Genomic DNA, 21,144 nt, shown 5'->3' with positions numbered 1-21,144 from the left:
TTGCATTTACGATCTGCTTGTATTGAACGACGTTAAACTCACCAACATTGCAGCTGTAGTAGGGCAAGCTTGAATTATCCTCTTTCAATCTGAAAAGCTTTTGTTTCCCAAAAATCCAACGTAAACATGTTATGAGCTACTTTCTGTCAAGAAAAACTGTGCTGTGATATTTTTGAGTGGCGCAACCACTCCTATAGACAGTTGTGTGTAGCTGGTTCCCTGGGTCTGTCTGTCCCTGTGTCCCTGGCTGTGTCCGAGCACAGAAAAGTGTCACTGTTGCACAGCCTAACACACAGACACACACAGGCCAGACTCACTTCAGACGTGTCCGATTCTTTTTTTTTTAGTGTTAGTTTGGAAGCACTCGTTATTAAGCATTAGGTTATTCTTTAGCTAAATATTGAAAAGTAGCAGATCTACAAGCACATAGCACGGCACTTGGTGCCGTGCTACGAGTTTGTAGATCTGCTGTTTTTGAAAGATCTTGAAAATGTGGCGCAAATTTGGAATATATATTCTTTCCGGGCGAACGTTTTTAACTCAAATCTTTGCTGGTCCCTGGTCCCTGGAACAACATATTTTCTGATGGGCGTCCACGGCCAAATACAGATAATTCTGGGGGTCCTTGACGTGAAAAAGATTGAACACCACTGACATAGAAACATAGGTTTTTCATAAAACTGTCAGGATTTAGAAGGCATTCGTAGAATCGTCCTCTGGTCTAAAATGGCTTAATTCTCAGGGCTTCTGGGTAATCCAGTCTCAATGCAATGCCTATATATGGAGTGTCATGGCAGCCTCCGTATCGCTCTGTCTTCACTACTTGTGTCACAAGGCATGATGGAGCCACGGGTTTTGCAGGTTTTCATAGTAATCTACGGTCGCAATTACTATGCAGAATGTCCCATTTCACACAAGTTATCAAATGTATAAATTGTATACAAATATTTTTGAAAAATGGCAGATCTACAAACTCACAATGTGTCGCATCGCATGCTTGTAGATCAGCAATTTTCAAATGGCCGAAGTGTATATAGGGCTTAATGTGGTTGTTGTTTTGTAGTAATGATCTAAAACTGTAGGTCTCAACCAGTGATCCGGGGACCACCAGTGGTCCTTGAGGGGGTCCCCAGCTAAATGAGTTGGTAACCAAATGTACCCTTATTAGATCTTTAACTCTTGAGAGCGTAAAATGATACCAATATCATTTTACGCTCTCAAGAGTTAAATTATTGTTAAATATCTGCATCACTTAAAGTCCACACAATTAGAGAATGTAGAAGAATTGTTATTTTGATCAACTAAGGGACCACCAGTCTTGATGATGTACAATGATGATGATGAGCGCCCCTCACTTCACACGGGTGTGATTTTATAGACGGCTATGTGTGTGGCTGTGTTCCTGGGTCCCTGTGTCCGAGCACGAAAATAGTGTTATAGCGTTTGTTCACCACAAAGTGTCACTGTTGCACAGCCTAATACACAGACACACAGGCAAGGGAGGAGTGCTTGCCCAGTACAGTACAGTACAGTACAGTACAGTACAGTACAGTACAGTACAGTACAGTACAGTACAGTACAGTACAGTACCACTCACTTCAGACGGGTCTGATCTTTTTATAATACTTTTTTTGTTTGTTTTTACAGGAGAATGATGCCTGCTGCTCTTGGAACCCTCCTCAGAACAGCGGGGGGGAGAGGTACAGATTTGGCTCCCTGCCTCTCCCCGGCCTGTGGACCCGGCAGACCGGTGAATGTGTTGTTACAATGTTACAATTTGCAAGGTTACTACAATGTTAAAAACAGTTTTCGAGGGAATTTGAGTACTTCCGGTCATTCCTTAAAATTTTGAGGTAGTTGCACTTGAGTTTTTCCCCCAATATCTTTTACTTCTACTAGTACTAACCACTACATCTCGGATCCAAATATTATACTTTTACCTCCACTACATTTATTTGAAAACATTAGTTACTAGTTACTTTGCAGATTATTTATTATTTATTACAAAACATACATTAACCACATAGACCTGAGGACTACAAATGCCTTCTAAATCCTGACAGTTTTCTGAAAAGCCCATGTTTCTATGTCAGTCGTTCTCAAACATTTTCATGCCAAGGACCCCCAAAAATATATGTAATTGGCCGCCGACCCCGATCTGAAAATATGTTTTTCCAGTGACAACCCCCCCCCCCACCCATAAGCAAAGATTTTAGTTAAAAACGTTCGCTCTGAAATAATATACATTAAAAGATTTGCACCACATTTTCATGATTTTTCAAAAATAGCAGACCTACAAGCTCGAAGCGTGGCACCGAGTGCCGCGCTTCGAGCTTCTAGGTCTGCTATTTTTCAATAGGCAATACTTTTGTAGTTTTGCTGAAGTACATTTTAAATTCTGGACTTTCACAGAAACAGTATTTCTATACAGCACTATTGATACTTTTACTTTAACTTTTTTCAACCAAGGTTCATGTTTTACAGTAGGTTATTAGAGAAAGTAAAACATGAGTGTACATTTTCTTTCATTTGCTGCTTTCTTTCGTTTTAGTGATTTTTATCTATTTTTTACATGGGGGTGGGGGCATTCGAACATGGTGCTAAATAATGTTTTTTAGTCCAGTGGATTAGCAGAGGAGCAGAGTCCAGTGGATTAGCAGAGGAGCAGAGTCCAGTGGATTAGCAGAGTCCAGTGGATTAGCAGAGGAGCAGAGTCCAGTGGATTAGCAGAGGAGCAGAGTCCAGTGGATTAGCAGAGTCCAGTGGATTAGCAGAGGAGCAGAGTCCAGTGGATTAGCGGAGGAGCAGAGTCCAGTGTATTATCGGAGGAGCCGGGTCCAGTGGATTAGCGGAGGAGCCGGGTCCAGTGGATTAGCGGAGGAGCCGGGTCCAGTGGATTAGCGGAGGAGCCGGGTCCAGTGGATTATCGGAGGAGCCGGGTCCAGTGGATTATCGGAGGAGCCGTGTCCAGTGGATTATCGGAGGAGCCGTGTCCAGTGGATTATCGGAGGAGCCGAGTCCAGTGGATTATCGGAGGAGCCGGGTCCAGTGGATTATCGGAGGAGCCGGGTCCAGTGGATTATCGGGGGAGCCGGGTCCAGTGGATTATCGGAGGAGCCGGGTCCAGTGGATTAGCGGAGGAGCCGGGTCCAGTGGATTAGCGGAGGAGCCGGGTCCAGTGGATTATCGGAGGAGCCGGGTCCAGTGGATTATCGGAGGAGCCGGGTCCAGTGGATTATCGGAGGAGCCGGGTCCAGTGGATTATCGGAGGAGCCGGGTCCAGTGGATTATCGGAGGAGCCGGGTCCAGTGGATTATCGGAGGAGCCGGGTCCAGTGGATTAGCGGAGGAGCCGGGTCCAGTGGATTAGCGGAGGAGCCGGGTCCAGTGGATTATCGGAGGAGCCGGGTCCAGTGGATTATCGGAGGAGCCGGGTCCAGTGGATTATCGGAGGAGCCGTGTCCAGTGGATTATCGGAGGAGCCGTGTCCAGTGGATTATCGGAGGAGCCGAGTCCAGTGGATTATCGGAGGAGCCGGGTCCAGTGGATTATCGGAGGAGCCGGGTCCAGTGGATTATCGGAGGAGCCGGGTCCAGTGGATTAGCGGAGGAGCCGGGTCCAGTGGATTATCGGAGGAGCCGGGTCCAGTGGATTATCGGAGGAGCCGGGTCCAGTGGATTATCGGAGGAGCCGAGTCCAGTGGATTATCGGAGGAGCAGAGTCCAGTGGATTATCGGAGGAGCCGGGTCCAGTGGATTATCGGAGGAGCCGGGTCCAGTGGATTATCGGAGGAGCCGGGTCCAGTGGATTATCGGAGGAGCCGGGTCCAGTGGATTATCGGAGGAGCAGAGTCCAGTGGATTATCGGAGGAGCCGGGTCCAGTGGATTATCGGAGGAGCCGGGTCCAGTGGATTATCGGAGGAGCCGGGTCCAGTGGATTATCGGAGGAGCCGGGTCCAGTGGATTATCGGAGGAGCCGGGTCCAGTGGATTATCGGAGGAGCCGGGTCCAGTGGATTATCGGAGGAGCCGGGTCCAGTGGATTATCGGAGGAGCCTGGTCCAGTGGATTAGCGGAGGAGCCGGGTCCAGTGGATTAGCGGAGGAGCCGGGTCCAGTGGATTAGCGGAGGAGCCGGGTCCAGTGGATTATCGGAGGAGCCGGGTCCAGTGGATTATCGGAGGAGCCGGGTCCAGTGGATTATCGGAGGAGCCGGGTCCAGTGGATTATCGGAGGAGCCGGGTCCAGTGGATTATCGGAGGAGCCGGGTCCAGTGGATTATCGGAGGAGCCTGGTCCAGTGGATTATCGGAGGAGCCGGGTCCAGTGGATTATCGGAGGAGCCGGGTCCAGTGGATTATCGGAGGAGCCGGGTCCAGTGGATTATCGGAGGAGCCGGGTCCAGTGGATTATCGGAGGAGCAGGGTCCAGTGGATTATCGGAGGAGCCGGGTCCAGTGGATTATCGGAGGAGCCGGGTCCAGTGGATTATCGGAGGAGCCGGGTCCAGTGGATTATCGGAGGAGCAGGGTCCAGTGGATTATCGGAGGAGCCGGGTCCAGTGGATTATCGGAGGAGCCGGGTCCAGTGGATTATCGGAGGAGCCGGGTCCAGTGGATTATCGGAGGAGCCGGGTCCAGTGGATTATCGGAGGAGCCGGGTCCAGTGGATTATCGGAGCAGCCGGGTCCAGTGGATTATCGGAGCAGCCGGGTCCAGTGGATTATCGGAGGAGCCGGGTCCAGTGGATTATCGGAGGAGCCGGGTCCAGTGGATTAGCGGAGCAGCCGGGTCCAGTGGATTAGCGGAGGAGCCGGGTCCAGTGGATTAGCGGAGGAGCAGAGTCCAGTGGATTAGCGGAGGAGCCGGGTCCAGTGGATTATCGGAGGAGCCGGGTCCAGTGGATTATCGGAGGAGCCGGGTCCAGTGGATTATCGGAGGAGCCGGGTCCAGTGGATTATCGGAGGAGCCGGGTCCAGTGGATTATCGGAGGAGCCGGGTCCAGTGGATTATCGGAGGAGCCGGGTCCAGTGGATTAGCGGAGCAGCCGGGTCCAGTGGATTAGCGGAGGAGCCGGGTCCAGTGGATTATCGGAGGAGCCGGGTCCAGTGGATTATCGGAGGAGCCGCGTCCAGTGGATTAGCGGAGCAGCCGGGTCCAGTGGATTAGCGGAGGAGCCGGGTCCAGTGGATTATCGGAGGAGCCGGGTCCAGTGGATTATCGGAGGAGCCGTGTCCAGTGGATTATCGGAGGAGCCGGGTCCAGTGGATTATCGGAGGAGCCGGGTCCAGTGGATTATCGGAGGAGCCGGGTCCAGTGGATTATCGGAGGAGCCGGGTCCAGTGGATTATCGGAGGAGCCGGGTCCAGTGGATTAGCGGAGGAGCAGAGTCCAGTGGATTATCGGAGGAGCCGGGTCCAGTGGATTATCGGAGGAGCCGGGTCCAGTGGATTATCGGAGGAGCCGGGTCCAGTGGATTATCGGAGGAGCCGGGTCCAGTGGATTATCGGAGGAGCCGGGTCCAGTGGATTATCGGAGGAGCCGGGTCCAGTGGATTATCGGAGGAGCCGGGTCCAGTGGATTATCGGAGGAGCCGGGTCCAGTGGATTATCGGAGGAGCCGGGTCCAGTGGATTATCGGAGGAGCCGGGTCCAGTGGATTATCGGAGGAGCCGGGTCCAGTGGATTATCGGAGGAGCCGGGTCCAGTGGATTATCGGAGGAGCCGGGTCCAGTGGATTAGCGGAGGAGCCGGGTCCAGTGGATTATCGGAGGAGCCGGGTCCAGTGGATTATCGGAGGAGCCGGGTCCAGTGGATTATCGGAGGAGCCGTGTCCAGTGGATTATCGGAGGAGCCGGGTCCAGTGGATTATCGGAGGAGCCGGGTCCAGTGGATTAGCGGAGGAGCCGGGTCCAGTGGATTATCGGAGGAGCCGGGTCCAGTGGATTATCGGAGGAGCCGGGTCCAGTGGATTATCGGAGGAGCCGGGTCCAGTGGATTATCGGAGGAGCCGCGTCCAGTGGATTATCGGAGGAGCCGCGTCCAGTGGATTATCGGAGGAGCCGGGTCCAGTGGATTATCGGAGGAGCCGGGTCCAGTGGATTATCGGAGGAGCCGGGTCCAGTGGATTATCGGAGGAGCCGGGTCCAGTGGATTATCGGAGGAGCCGGGTCCAGTGGATTAGCGGAGGAGCCGAGTCCAGTGGAGTCGCAGAGTCCAGTGGAGTCGCAGAGTCGCAGAGTCCAGTGGATTAGCAGAGTCGCAGAGTCCAGTGGAGTAGCAGAGTCGCAGAGTCCAGTGGAGTCGCAGAGTCCAGTGGATTAGCGGAGGAGCCGAGTCCAGTGGAGTCGCAGAGTCCAGTGGAGTCGCAGAGTCGCAGAGTCCAGTGGATTAGCAGAGTCGCAGAGTCCAGTGGAGTAGCAGAGTCGCAGAGTCCAGTGGAGTCGCAGAGTCCAGTGGACTCAATCTTTAAGGAAATGTATGCATGTATTATGTAAACTCTTAATTTCTTAATGCCTTCTCTGACTTCTCAAAATAGGATAATATTTCCTGAATGTGTATATGAATGAATAGGCCTGTGTCTGGATTACAATCTACCAACATCAAAGCACATTGTTCGTTGTTTGTTTGCCCCACACCATGTGTGCTCAGTCTGCTCAATGGTAACAGGTACTGTCGCCCATAATCCATTTCGACCTCGTTTTTTTCCAGGACTGCTGTTGCCTCAGATCTTTCAGCGGGCAGCCAACTGGTCATTTGAAGAAGTAGTGACTGCTAAGCCCAAAGAGACATCTTGCTAGAAACCGACCAAGAGCGTGACAGATCATCTGTAATCAGCTGTTGATATGGTGTCCACGACCTGTCCTAGAAATTCTCGGCTTCGGTTGTGCGCATGAAGACAAAGTAAGTAGAGCAGAGCTCCAGACATGTCTTGTGCATGTTGTTTGATTCCTTCAAGGTTCCTTCCCAGGTTTAAACTTAAACTCATCAAGGTTACATGACTTAATATGACAAGATAGTATTTTGGACATCTAAACAGACTTAAGACTGTCTGTAAGGTCCTTCTCAATAAATTAAAAGCAAAACATATAGGCATATTAATAGTATAAAATAAATGTGTTCAGCCTAATAATTTCATAATTTATGCAAATTTGCTTAATGATAAAAGTCAGACTAAACGTGATGTAGAAATGTCCTTATTTGTACCTTATTTGTTTCATAATTCATGAAAATTGATGGCATGATTGCACCATGGCAACAGTTGAAGTTCTAGACATCACAAACATGGACATAGACTCTTAGATCACCTTTCTAAGTTAAGTAGAAGCAAAGTTATAGTCATTTCTTGTTTTGTCTTATCACCCAAAAAAACAAAGGAAAGGGTAAGGAAAGCAGGAACAGTTTCAATATGATTTTATATGCTATTGTTGTTGTTGCTGCGAGAGAGCCCCTCCACAAATCCTAAGTATCCAACATCAAGTTCTTGAGCTCTGCAGTGTTGTTAGCCAAGCTGTCGTGCCGCAGCTCGTCTACATAGGTGGCACGCTTCTTTCCCCTCCTGGCTTATGCTATAGGCTACTGTACTGTAGTAACAAAGTTTGACCTTCCTATTTGCCTTTGTTAATTATTTTAACTAGTCCTTACCCGTTGTATGGACAATTTCCCCCCATAAATATATTTAATTGCTCTTCATTTTAACTTGTATAATATATTTGTATACACACAGATGTAACAAATATACGTGGAGACATTTGAAAGGTGAAGATGCCTGTGGAGCCCCCCATTGAATGGCATTTGTATGTCTGTTAAATGTGAGAGTGTAAATGCGTCAATTGTATACGCTGTCTCTGAGTTACATGAGACCCCCATTACTATTGTAAAAGCAATGTTAATTGAACTGTGAGAGTGTAAATGAGTTCATTTCGTGTGGTTCCATTGGGTTCTAAATTATAATGTAGCTGGGGACATGGGGGAACTCCCCTTATGCATTACCGTAAACTATGATGTATCTCATTGTCCACACACACGCACACACACACACATGCTTACACACACGTGCGTTGCGAAAGTAGCGAAACACACACACACACACGCGCGTGGCAAAAGTACACACACACACACACACACGTGCGTTGCGAAAGTAGCGAGACACACACACACACGTGCGTTGCGAAAGTAGTGAGACACGCACACACACGCGTGGCGAAAGTACACACACACACACACACGCGTGGCGAAAGTACACACACACACGTGCGTTGCGAAAGTATAGCTGCGTGGAAAACTGTGTCCCAGTATTAATCAGTGTCCAATGCAATTCACTTGTGACACTGATTTCCGGTGTGAGGAGTTTTTCCGCCCTGTGGCCGCTGGGGGTACTGCGCCCTGGGTGCGTTTTCACAGTTTTAATTCACTAATAAATTCATCATTAATCATTAATGTGTCAAATCGGAAAAAAGGGCTTCGTTAAGACCTCCATATTATTATGGTCAATGCCTATGTGGGAGTGATTGGTGCAGACAGAGTGCAGCTATGACAGTGTTTCTGACACACACACACACACACACACACACACAGACATTGGCTGAATTATAGTATGATGATGATGATAGTATGATGATGATGATGATATGATTGGCTTACCTTTTCCAACTTGACTGTTCTTAACCCATGTGGAGTTTTAGTTGGATGACTGTATTAATAGAGTCGGCATTGAATAGAAAAAACATTCAGCAGTGACCTTTATTCATACTGCCAGGCACCCTGTGCCCATAGCTGTTTATATAAAACATGAAACATTGTACTCCATAAAATTAAACAGAATGCCCAGCATTTTCTCCATAGATTTTTTTTCTTTCACATCTGTTGAAAAAGTTTAACATTTTAAATGAAAACTGTGACAAACATGCCTACTAGTACATACAATATGTGGATAAACTATGTATTAACTGAATATGGTTGTGATTTGCACCACTGAAATAAAATTCTGTTCGTTTATTGGCTCATGGGTGTCTACTGATGGACACACTGCATACAGTACTTAATCAGCGAGCCAGATTTTTTTTAAAGCATCTGGCTAAGGCGTGTTAAAAGGATTCTTAAAAACCTTAAATATTATTTCAATTTTAGAAATAGTTAATCTTTTACTCAAGTGGGACTACGCCAGTCGCAAGTTAATGATGTAATTTGTCTATCTGTGATCCAGCAATAAACAATCGTACCTAAACATACAAAAACATAAAAAATACTTCCCAAGCATTAAAACAATATTTCAAACATGTTTGTATTAGCACATGCAGATACATTCCATAGGGCTGGACCACATCAACTTGCGACGGGCACTGTGCCCCTTGAGCAAAACATGAACCATTAGGATATTCATGCCTCCGCCCTCATCCTTGGCGTTGCATGACGTATATACTGTATTTACCCATTTTCTCTTCTGACATTACAGTACATTCTCCTCTCCCCAGTTTCCTTAGGGCCAAGATTTATGGTCAATATAGGTATAAACTGAAAGGGAAGTTTTGCCTATAGCAGCATTTTATGCACAACATAAAGCAAAACCAAATTAAACAGAAATATCAAAGAAAAATACTGGTTTCGACCAAATGGTTAAATTACAATACATTCCTTTGTGTAATGGTTATCCTCCTGTGTATGAGGACCACACAACTACAGTACAGCGACATTTAATGTCACCTGTCAGTATCGCTTCTTCTGCATCTGCATGTCCTTGTGATAGCCATCATGACAATTAACCTTATTGCTGTGATAACTAGAACACATTCATATGTTCTCTTCTTCTCCTCGCCACTCATTCCCACCACTTCCTTGTGTCATCACCACAAATCACCTCCTATGACCCCTGATTTTGTTCCTAATCGTTTTGAGTTCTGTCTGTTCTCCCCTCATACCCCTGTGCTGTAACCGCAGATGACCCCAACGTCCTCCTCATGTGAGCAGTTATGCTTTCCGATCTTTGACCTCTTGCACTCCAGCAGCGACCTCTCACCACCCTCGCACTCCACGTCATCCAGTAGGATCCGGACATGGTCGTCTGCCTCTCCCAGCACGGCCCTCTTCATCGCAGCCAGCGCAACAGTGAAGCCGAGCTGACGACATACCACCGTCGCTGCCTTACTGGTGAAGAGATCATCGCATACTGTCCCCCACTCTCCACGAATGAAGATCTCCACACGGCCTCGGTCCAGCAGGCCGTCAGCACTTACCAGCCGCACTGTGCCGGCCCGCAGTTTCCTTCTCCTCTTGAAACCGTGACCCCTGGCTCTTTCTCTGGGTCTCTTCTGCACCTGGTTCCCCTCCCCAAGGTTGTCCAGCTTATCCCCCAACCGTAGCTTCTCTTCCTGGGTTATGAGTACAGTGGGGTTGGGCTTGATTGACGTGGGTGGTTTGGGGGTCCAATATAGTGGCCGGTGGGTGGTCATCAATCGGGGGCGACGCGTAGGGGTTGGAGTCGCCTGGGCTTGTTTCAGGGAAGTGGTTACCGCTGTGGTGGCGACAGGTTGTGAAGTGGTCCTAGGGGGCTGCTGGTGGGGTCTGCGGGCTTGGGGGGTGGGGGGTGGCCGGGCGGAACCATCTCGTCTTCGTGTGTAAGGCGTGGTTATATGAGCTGTAGCCATGATGGTGGAGTGATAACCTGAGGGAAAAACACAATTACCCCCTTGTTTAAACATGTGTAAAATAACACTTCTGACAGATGAAAAAATAAGAAAAGAGTAAGACCAATTTGTGCCATTTGTCAGAATTTGTTGAAACTAGGAATGAAAAATAGGTTTCTTGAACCTAGATTCTGTGAAAGCTACTGGACTGGAAAGAGGTTTGACATTGGACAGCAGGGACATAAAAGACAGACACACAAAAAAGATTGTCCAAACTGAGGCATTTATTCATATGCAAAAAGATTTATTTAAAATAAATAAGGCCATCATTTCTGATTTAGACGCAATGGCAATAGTGCAAATTATTTGTCTCTATACACAATTAAGTACCTTTGTTCCTGCCATAGGTTTTTCTACTCGCTAATAACAAACATTTAAGAAGTTATGAATGAATCTACTTTATAATCTAATGCCAGCACTGTACCTGAGTTCATTAATACATGCAAATCACTGATACTATCTACAAAAAAATATTGGCACCTACAGAATTATCTTCTCAATGTTCTGAACTTATCCAGAAGTTAAGACATGAAATATAGTGCAACTAGTTCATTTAATTATTTGTAGCTAGTAACCCTGCATCATCATGACTTCACTAGAAGACTAGAATAATTTATCAGCCCCTCCAGGATTTGGCAGAATCATCCTGTGATAATTAGCATACACAATTATGTGAAATCTTTATTTACACAAATTGGAAAGTAGGAAGGTACGGAGATGATTAATAATAAAATCCAGTTTGCATTGTATACTATACATATTTCTGGAGGGTCTGAAAATTAGTTTCAGTTACTAGAAAGCGTAGATTAAAAATAAAGCGCAAAAGAAGAGAGGACCTGGTCTGATGCTTGTGGCTAGTCCCAGGGCTGAAGTGGGGGCAGTAGGCTTGCCGGTCGGTTTAACACTAGGCCTAAAGGTACGGCTGGGTCTTGTGGCAGCTGTTGTTGTCGCCATTGTAGTCTGCAACGTTGTGGTTGTTTTTGTTGTTGTTGTTGTTGCCTTTATTGCCGTTGTGGCTTTCGTTGCTGGTCTTCTCGTTGTCGGTGGTGTTCTAGTCGTTTTTCTTGTTGTTGGTTTCCTTGTGGTCGTTGTGGAAACGGTTGTAGTGGTTGTGGTTGGTTTCTTGTTGATCACAAATTCTGCAGGAAGAAATGGGTGCAATAAACCAATCCGCTCAAAGCAACAGAAATTTACATTAAATATTTTCATTCTTTTTATAAAGATTCGTTTTTGGCTTTTGTGCCTTTACTGTGAACAGTGAAGACAGACAGGAAAGAGGGAGAGAGACATGCAGCAAAGGTCGTCATGAACAGGACCTGAACACGCGACAAGCTGTCAGGCCAGAGCCCACATGCGGCATGCGCCCGGACCACTAGGCCAGTGGACGCCCCTGAATGTTTTCATTCTGATGCATTGTTGAGCCTTACCTTCCTTGGGGTGGAAGTGAATCAGCTTGCCCTTTACCTTGACTGGGCTGGGCTTGATGCTGCATTTACCTGGTGCAGCTCTCCTGTGTTGCAACAGTGGATAAATTGCACAAGGCATATTAGCTAAGCTATAATGGTCAATTATTGGAAAGATTGCAACTTGCTTATTAAACTAAACAATGGTTTATCTATAAACAACTATTAAGTCTAAACCATAGCTCCGTGTGCAGTTTCTATCCTTTCTCACCTGGAAGGGTCCACTATCTTATAGATGAATCCTGCTTTTGCTGTTGAGCTTGGAGCTCCTGTGGCAAGAAAATACAGCTCACCTTGAAGAGGAGATACAAAGAGGAAAGCAAGATTATGAGAGGGGTTGAGAGAGGAAGGAATGCAGGGAGGGAGGAGCAAATGAACATATAAAGATGGGAAGAGAGAGGAAAGATGAGTGGGGCCGTGGACAAGGCAGAAAGAAAGGGAAAGGAGGGGAGACGGTAAGAGAAAAACAAAAAAGAGTTATTGTAAAAAGCATTAATGGCTATGGAGACCTGGCATAAACCAATCTCTTCCTCTTCAGTCTCAGAGAGAGAGAGAGATGAGTCAAGACGAGCAGCCAGACTAGCCAGTGAATGCAGACAGTCTATAATTCTTTGAAGCCATTAAAGCTTTGAAGTCTGGAATTCTCTAGTGGGGAAACTGCTCTTAAAAATGTCACCCAAGAAGACCTAGAGAGGAACATCTGACACCACTCGTACAGTGCTTTGGGCTTATTGAGGCCCTATCGTCCTCATAAGACTTGGCTGGGAGTGTCATATGTCCTGTGAAACTGTCTCTGCAGTCCCCTCCAACACACATAGACACACTTGAATTCTGCACACAATACCTGCTTCATCCTCAGCAAAGGAGATGATGTATTTGTAGTAACTGTTGATGAGCCTAGGGAATCGACAGGTCTTGTCTCTTCCCATACAAATCTCAGTGTACTTCCATTCACCCGTAGTGGTATTCTCCTTCAAGGACATCAGACGTCTACACACAAGCATGCAAGCACACACACACACACACACACACACACACACACACACACACACACACACACACACACATACAGACAGCTGTAACAGTACTGTAGTGATGCATACTTTATTTGTGTACAAGTTTAGGTTTTTTTTGTGTGTGACTATTCTCATGGCCGACCCCTGAACAGTGTTTGTATCAAGTTTGGTGCAGATCGGATGTTACATCTGTGAGGTACACCGCCCACCCTTTATGTCAGGGGTTCTCAACCTGGGGGTCTCGACCCCTTGGGGGGGGGGGGGGGGTCGCCAATTTCTTTTTTTTAATAAACAGCTATAGTGTAGTTTCTGTCTGAACACAAACATTAACAATATTTATAAAATGGGTTAAGCAACTAGTCGACTGTTTACTAGATTTTGTAGGCCTCAAGATCAGGTAGATTATAGTTTTTATTGATTATACAGTTTTTAATGTACAAATATTTATATATATATATATATATATATATATATATATATATATATATATATATATATATATATATTATTTTTTACATAATTGGTAGTTAAACAACTAGTCAACTAGTAAACTAGGCCAGTGTTTCTCAACCTATGTACCGCAGCACTTTACTGTGCCGTTTGATATGTCCAGGTGTGCCGCTTGATTTTACAGAAAGTAACACAAAGTTAGTGTTACTTTCTGTCAAATCAGGCGGCACATTAACCCTCCCCCGAAAGCAATATTATAGCTACTGGGCTGCAGGCTTCCTATTGTTGCGTCGTTGTTGTGTCACGTCTAACCATTAGACGTGCGATAAAAAACAACACGGAACAATAGACTCTAACGACCCTCGGCCATTGAAATGTTAATGCTAAAGAGATGCATCCAGAAGCTATACATTTCGCTGAGTTCGCTCGCCCCAGAAAGACTGGAGCGCGCAGAGCGCATATGCACGTAGAGCAGACACATACAGTCCTACATGTCCCGACCCAAACACTATAGGAGGTAAAGTAAACGTGACGTTGTTGTGGTTAAACATAATGTGCCACGAAAACTAGCTGTCCAAAATAGTTGCCCATAGATGTCCAAACATATGATCGTCTCATTCGGCTAACAAAATATATATCCCTCCCTCCATGAAGCGCAGTGATGCCTGATTTACACGTGTTATGCTTGCATGCTGAAAATGGCTGATCTACAAGCTCACAACGCGTTGCGTGAGCTTGTAGATCAGCCATTTTCATGCAGGCTGTGAGAACTGAGTCTGAGACCCTTCACAATAAAAGCATGCAGCTTTCACAACTTGGCAATAAAGACAAGCAAAAGGATTAAGAATTAGTTGGCATTTCACATTGCATATGAGCAATTCTTTTTTCTCCAAAATGTATTTAAAAATATATATAATAAGGAATTAATTTGGATAATGGTAATGGAGATATTTTAAAAGTTGTCACTTTATTAATCCCTGTATCCACTGTATGTATGTATGTATGTATGTATGTATGTGTGTATATATATATATATATATATATATATATATATATATATATATATATATATATATATACATACATACATACATACATACATTTCAGACGTTTTAGCAGTTTTTAAGGACCCACTTTTAGGCCAGTGCACCAGAGCAAGCTTTTGCCTTTTTTTAAACCCCACCCATTTTAACCAAATACATACATACATGCATACCAAATACATACATACATACATAATGTATGTATATAGATAGGCCTATACACACCGTATATCTAGGTGTGCCCCGAGATTTTTAGGCTATGCATGCATACATACATACATACATAATGTATGTATATCTAGGTGTGCCCCGAGATTTTTAGGCTATGAAAAGTGTTCCCTGGGACAAAAAAGGTTGGGAAACACTGAACTAGGCAACTAGTCTACTAGTAAAAATGACTAGAAGTGAATGCCCTGTCGTATGTAGTGACTGCTTTAAGCACTTGAAGATACAGTACACAGCAATACCATACAATGTCGTAGTATAGTACATACCCGCTCATGAAATCCCCAAAGATATAGATCCCATTTAGATTGGGCATCTGACAACCTCTGTAAATGTACCCTCCAGTAACTGACTTGCCCAGTTTGTGGGGGTAGGCAAAAATAGGCAAGATGTCATCTGCACAGAGATAAACACAAGTCACCAACAGAGGGTTTTAACTTTTATTTTTGCTTTCTAAAGTGTATCATGTTGTTTACCGTAAACAATCTCTGTTTCACAATGAGGTCATGCACAATTGCAGTACCACTTAAACCCCAACATCCATATTGGTGAAAGCTTTCCCCACAATAGCAGACAACTGAAAATATACTAATATAGAGCCCTGAGGGACTCAACTATATGGGGTTTAAATGGTTAATATATAAAATGATTTAAATTGAGTGTGGACACAAAATAGAGGGAGTGAGACGGTGAGTAAAGATAGACTCACCTAATGAGGAGTTTTGACAGAGTTTACGATCATAGCAGCTGAATCCTTCTTTGGCCCTCCATCCATAGTTCCCTCCTTCAAAGATTCAATGATACATGTAGGGCAACTTAGCAACAATTCACAGTTTCTCAGAGTATTATTTTAACTCTGCTTATGAATGTTGAGTTGTACATGGATAAATCAAATGAACACTTAGAATTTACAGAGTAGTTTTATACAGAATCGTACGGAATATGTATTATACCGAATATCCAGTATGTACAGCATGACTTTTAAGATGGGCTACTCAATTAGGCTGTACTGTTATAACTATGAGAAAACATCCAATTTCTACTATTTACACCTGTTCTGAGTTTGCTGAGTTAGTCATATGAATGCTTTTTGAACACAAACACGGAAAAATGTAACCATGTATAATTTAACTCCATGTTAAAGGCCATACCTTAATAATAACAACTATTGGTTATCCCAGGATAGCTGATATTATTAATTGAGAGCTCCTGTCAACTGAGAGGTGCCTTTGGCATCTGCATTTCCCCCACTGGAGAACAAAACCGGTTGAGGTGATTCGGGCATCTACTGTAGTATTGATGCCTCCTGAGGTTCACCAGGCACCCAGTTGGGAAGAGACCACAGGGCAGACCGAGGACCAGCAGGTGGGGGAAGGGAAGTCTGGGATCCTCTGCTGGAACTGTTACTACTGTGACCATCCAAGGGATAAACAGATGAAGATGGATAGATGGGTGGACTTGTGAGAACCTACCTTTTACAATGATGTCCACTTCCTCATATTTGTTCTGTCCTACGTCTCCACAGAACATCCTGCCTCGTCCCTGGCCTGTCGTAGGATCTCCCCGGTCAATGGAGCAGCGCCACATGTTACGTACCCCGTAAGCATAGATCTCTGCAATGGATGGAAGGTAAGTCATTTGGGCAAATGTAGGCTGTTATACAACTATTACACGATTTAAACTAGACATCAACCAATCTGTTGAAAATGGCATTTCTCAAGAAGATTTCAATCCTTCAGTGAATTGACACACCGTTCCACAACTATCACCAATTACATACTGTACACGTAATTCAGGCAGACTGAAGTCAAGTCAGGCTCATACAGCCTCCAATGGGCTATATGCATCCAACCCTTCCGCGTTCAGCTTGGGCCGCTGCTGCACTTCCGGTCGCCATTGCTAGTGGACGTACGGTACGTGTTTCTGACATTTTAGACCCATGTATTTTGTTTGTCCCACATCAGGATTTAAAAACTACCTGCTATCACATGCCAACCCTTGAGCCGAATGCGAACGAAAATAAAAGCCTGGGTGCAGAGGCTACTTGCCAACTAACTTTGTTTGCACCTTGCATGTTTTACACCAGAGCGTGCATGTGTGTGTGTGACTGAGAGAAAGAGTGAGGTAGCTATGATAGGCCTACAGATATTGCGAGTGAGAGAGAGAGATATGCGAGCGTAGATTATGTATTCCTCATGGGTGTGAGAGATAGTCAGGCAGTGCGTGAGCAGTGAGAGTGGATGAGTGGGAGACAGCAGTGTAATAACTGGAAAAGCTGCTGTTTTTAAAAGGAGATTTTAAGACGTTTTTAGCTCATGCCATCATGTTAACATCCAAAGAAAAGTGAGAGTCCGCAACACTGGTAAAGAAACTCAGCTCCACTGTTTAAATATTGATTCAACGTTTCAATCAACAGGATCTTCTTCAGGAATACTATTCATACTAATTCCTGAAAAAGATCCTAATGATCGAATCGTTGAATCAATAATGAACCAACTCTCTCCTCTGTGTCACAGTTGAGCCACACAGTCAAATACAATGCAATATCATTGCAATAAATGGTTGACATCTTGACTGAGCCTAAACGAATGCAAGCAGATACATGTAATGATGAAATCCGTATGAATGAATTTGCTTCTATGAAGTCCATATCCAACTGCTATGAAGGAGAAGTGGAGTTCCAGTAAAGTCTTACCAGATATAATGACATTAGATTATTTCTATGCCTTGGTAGATTTGAGTGTGTCACCACGTTTATTTGGCACAATGTCTTACCTGGGAGTGCTTTCTCCTCGTCCAGGAAGGGGTTGTCTGAGGGGATACTGTAGGGGGCGCCATCATCGTTGTTGTCAACATCAATGCGCAGTGCCTTGCCTAGTAGAGTGGACCTTTACACAATACAGGCGAAAAATTAGATTCTATCGAAAATTAGATTCTTAAGTTTTGTAATTACAATTTTAGCACTTTTTTGAGTGGGGAGTAAAAATACACGTATACTTAATGTGGCATAGGCCTATCTGCTTCTTTACATTTCTTTTATTTTCTTCCCCCCCGATGCATTCTCACTCCCATCACAACATATTTTGCCGCTTGGTCAGGTTCTGCAAATGTCAGATGTCTCGAATCGATGATTTCGATTAGAATATTTGTGTGGTGTGGTAGGGGGGTGCATGTATTGTGTGGCATTACATTGACCATAATGCCTTGTAGCTTTCTATAGTAACATTTGCTGTAAATACTGTCTGTAGTTGAATATGTTTTTTCTTTTCTTCAAATGGCCTAAAAATAATATGCACTTTTACACCCACCTCCAGTCATCTTTTTCCTTCTCCCTCTTCCTATCCTCATTTTTGTATTCCTTCATTCCCCTTGTTTTTCCCTCCCTTACCCTCCATACTCCTTTCACCCTCTTTCCATCCCCCATCCCTCTTCTCTCCCCCACATACCAGCAGTGTGTGGTGGCTCGCAGTGTGTAGAGTCAATATTAGATTTGGCAGGGTGTAGTCTCACCCTCATGCCCAGCACAACTAAAGCATGTCAACAAAACCTCTCATCACTTACCCTTAGCAACAGCAGTGTGGATTTAAAATTTTCTACGTATAGCCTATATGTTTGTGGTGCAAAATATAGGCCTTCTGTTTCTAATGGCTACAATGGCAATCAATTGGGTCCCAATATAAGACGACATTGCTCAAATTTGGGGTCTGAACTGAAATAGTTTGAGCAGCTGTGTCCTCCTTTATAGGCCTATTTGTTTTAACTTTTCTAGTTAGAGAGTGAGAGAGAGAGAGAGAGAGAGAGAGAGAGAGAGAGAGCCCCAGTAAAGAGACACAATGAAGACAACACCATCATCATCAAAGCAAAAGTTCTATTAAATGTACACATTTAGTCAATGAAATGTGACTATTTCTTAAATAATAATAATAAAATGGCCATCCATGTTTGGGGAAGTACAGCGTTTTAAAGCTTGCAACACTCATTGATTCATCAGTATAATTCTGAGACTGTAGTAGTATGGTGGGAAAGTAGCATCCCTGGCCAGACAAGTTTGCGGTTCAAACAGTTGGCCTGGTGAATATCACACACTGGTTTTACACTGCCCTGACTTACCACTGCACTATACAGGACTGAAGGGGTCACATTGTGTTTTATTTTTACTGTAAATTGTCTCGGAAACGGCCCTGGATTTACCCTATATATATTCACAGTTATGGTGGCTGCCTTTAGCCTTAGTCTGGAAAAATACATAGTTTTCAACTCAAGGCTGATAGTGAACCTTGTGGTGCTGCCACATCACTGTGGGAACAATACAGAATAAAAACAATTGAATAATCTATCCTCAATAACTGTTATCCTGAATAGCAGCTATTCCCACCCTCTTCTTCTTTTCATTTTGGCTGTTCCGTTCAGCGGTCGCCACAGCATATCATCTGCCTCCATCTCACCCTGTCCTCTGCCTCCTCTTCTCTCACATTAACTAACTTCATGTTCTCTTTCACTACATCCATACATCTCCTCTTGGGTATTCCTCTATAGGCCTCTTGCCTGACAGTTCCAACCTCAGTATCCTTCTACCGATATACTCACTATCCCTCCTCTGTATCCATGTCCAAACCATCTCAGTCTGGCCTCTCTGACTTTATCTCCAAAACATCTAACATGGGCTGTTGTCCCTCTGATGTACTCGTTCCTGATCCTATATCCATCCTTGTTACTCCCAGAGAGAAAATTTACATTCTAGTCTCTGCTACCTCCAGCTCTGCTTCCTGACTTTTCCTGAGTGTGACTGTCTCTAAACCATACAATATAGCTGGTCCGTCTTGTACATCTTGATTAATATAATAATATGTAATTAATGTTATTAATTAAATAATGATATTAATATAATATTACTAGAATTTCGCCCGCCTTCGGCGGGCTCATCCCAGTGTCGTTGCAGCGCAATATGGGAAGAAGGAAATTGCGGGAGTTGACAGATTCCACTTCATGTTTCAGCTGTGTTTTTAAACTCAGTAGTGTGCCCTGCACACAGCGGGCAGCGTCTAGTGAACAGATCTAATGAACAGATTTAAGACTTCGGGTGGACGATCTCTTCAAAATAAGAGTACCCTCTAGAGTATGAAAAAGAAGTTTCATTTGCACATTGAAACTACAAATTAAGCATTTAAATGATGCTATATGATGCTAGAAGACACACATTATGTTTCTGTGTAAAAATAAGTAATTAAATAATAATAATAGTAATAATAAAGTTATCTAAATGCATAAATGCTCATCACTGGAGTGCATGGACTTTATAAAGTGGACACTGGACAAAAGACGGCTCCGCGAGGCAACTATCTGGACATACCCACGCGTTCGGGGAGATGTCCTCTACCACACCCCACTCTCCGCTAAGCGGGAGAGGTGTAAAATTCACAGCTGGAGCCCTTCTACTGGGGTCAATGCAAAAAAAAGTACCGTTTCCGGACCCAGAATGGACACTGGACAAAAGACGGCTCCGCGAGGCAACTATCTGGACATACCCACGCGTTCAGGGAGATGTCCTGTACCACACCCCAGTCACCGCTAAGCGGGAGAGGTGTAAAATTCACAGCTGGAGCCCTTCTACTGGGGTCAATGCAAAAAAAATTACCGTTTCCGGACCCAGAATGGACACTGGACAAAAGACGGCTCCGCGAGGCAACTATCTGGACATACCCACGCGTCCGGGGAGATGTCCTCTACCACCCCACAGTCTCCGCTAAGCGGGAGAGGTGTAAAATTCACAGCAGCAGAGCTTCTACTGGGGTCAATGCAAAGAAATGTACCGTTTCCGGACCCAGAATGGACACTGGACAAAAGACGGCTCCGCGAGGCAACTATCTGGACATACCCACGCGTCCGGGGAGATGTCCTCTACCACCCCACAGTCTCCGCTAAGCGGGAGAGGTGTAAAATTCACAGCAGCAGAGCTTCTACTGGGGTCAATGCAAAGAAATTACCGTTTCTGGACCCAGAATGGACACTGGACAAAAGACGGCTCCGCGAGGCAACTATCTGGACATACCCACGCGTCCGGGGAGATGTCCTCTACCACCCCACAGTCTCCGCTAAGCGGGAGAGGTGTAAAATTCACAGCAGCAGAGCTTCTACTGGGGTCAATGCAAAGAAATTACCGTTTCTGGACCCAGAATGGACCTTTTGTCCAGTGTCCACTTTCTAAAGTCCATGCACTCCAGTGAATAGCATTTATCCATTTAGATAACTTTTTTATGTTATTTAATTACTTA

At 45.0% G+C, this 21,144-nt stretch overlaps 1 protein-coding gene across 1 annotated transcript in view; it reads right to left on the bottom strand.

Annotated features, from left to right (window-relative positions):
• Nucleotides 1-8,721: 8,721 nt before the first annotated feature.
• The window catches only part of LOC308321965 (HHIP-like protein 1), a 31,653-nt gene continuing 19,230 nt past the window's right edge, over nucleotides 8,722-21,144 (bottom strand). Inside the window, exons 6-14 of the mRNA XM_080773107.1 lie at nucleotides 17,648-17,760; nucleotides 16,345-16,485; nucleotides 15,582-15,656; nucleotides 15,142-15,268; nucleotides 12,983-13,128; nucleotides 12,350-12,431; nucleotides 12,103-12,185; nucleotides 11,512-11,814; nucleotides 8,722-10,653 (exon numbers count right to left, since the gene is read on the bottom strand). Coding sequence (XP_080629233.1) covers nucleotides 9,905-10,653; nucleotides 11,512-11,814; nucleotides 12,103-12,185; nucleotides 12,350-12,431; nucleotides 12,983-13,128; nucleotides 15,142-15,268; nucleotides 15,582-15,656; nucleotides 16,345-16,485; nucleotides 17,648-17,760 — 1,819 coding nt within the window. The 3' untranslated portion in view covers nucleotides 8,722-9,904. The remainder of the gene's footprint in view (nucleotides 10,654-11,511; nucleotides 11,815-12,102; nucleotides 12,186-12,349; nucleotides 12,432-12,982; nucleotides 13,129-15,141; nucleotides 15,269-15,581; nucleotides 15,657-16,344; nucleotides 16,486-17,647; nucleotides 17,761-21,144) is intronic.

Source organism: Protomyctophum bolini, assembly GCF_963924005.1.
Source record: "Protomyctophum bolini genome assembly, chromosome: 9".
In the NCBI taxonomy this organism is placed as follows: domain Eukaryota; kingdom Metazoa; phylum Chordata; class Actinopteri; order Myctophiformes; family Myctophidae; genus Protomyctophum; species Protomyctophum bolini.
The sequence above is the reverse complement of the archived record's forward strand: the minus strand, read 5'-3'. Positions and strand labels throughout refer to the sequence as shown.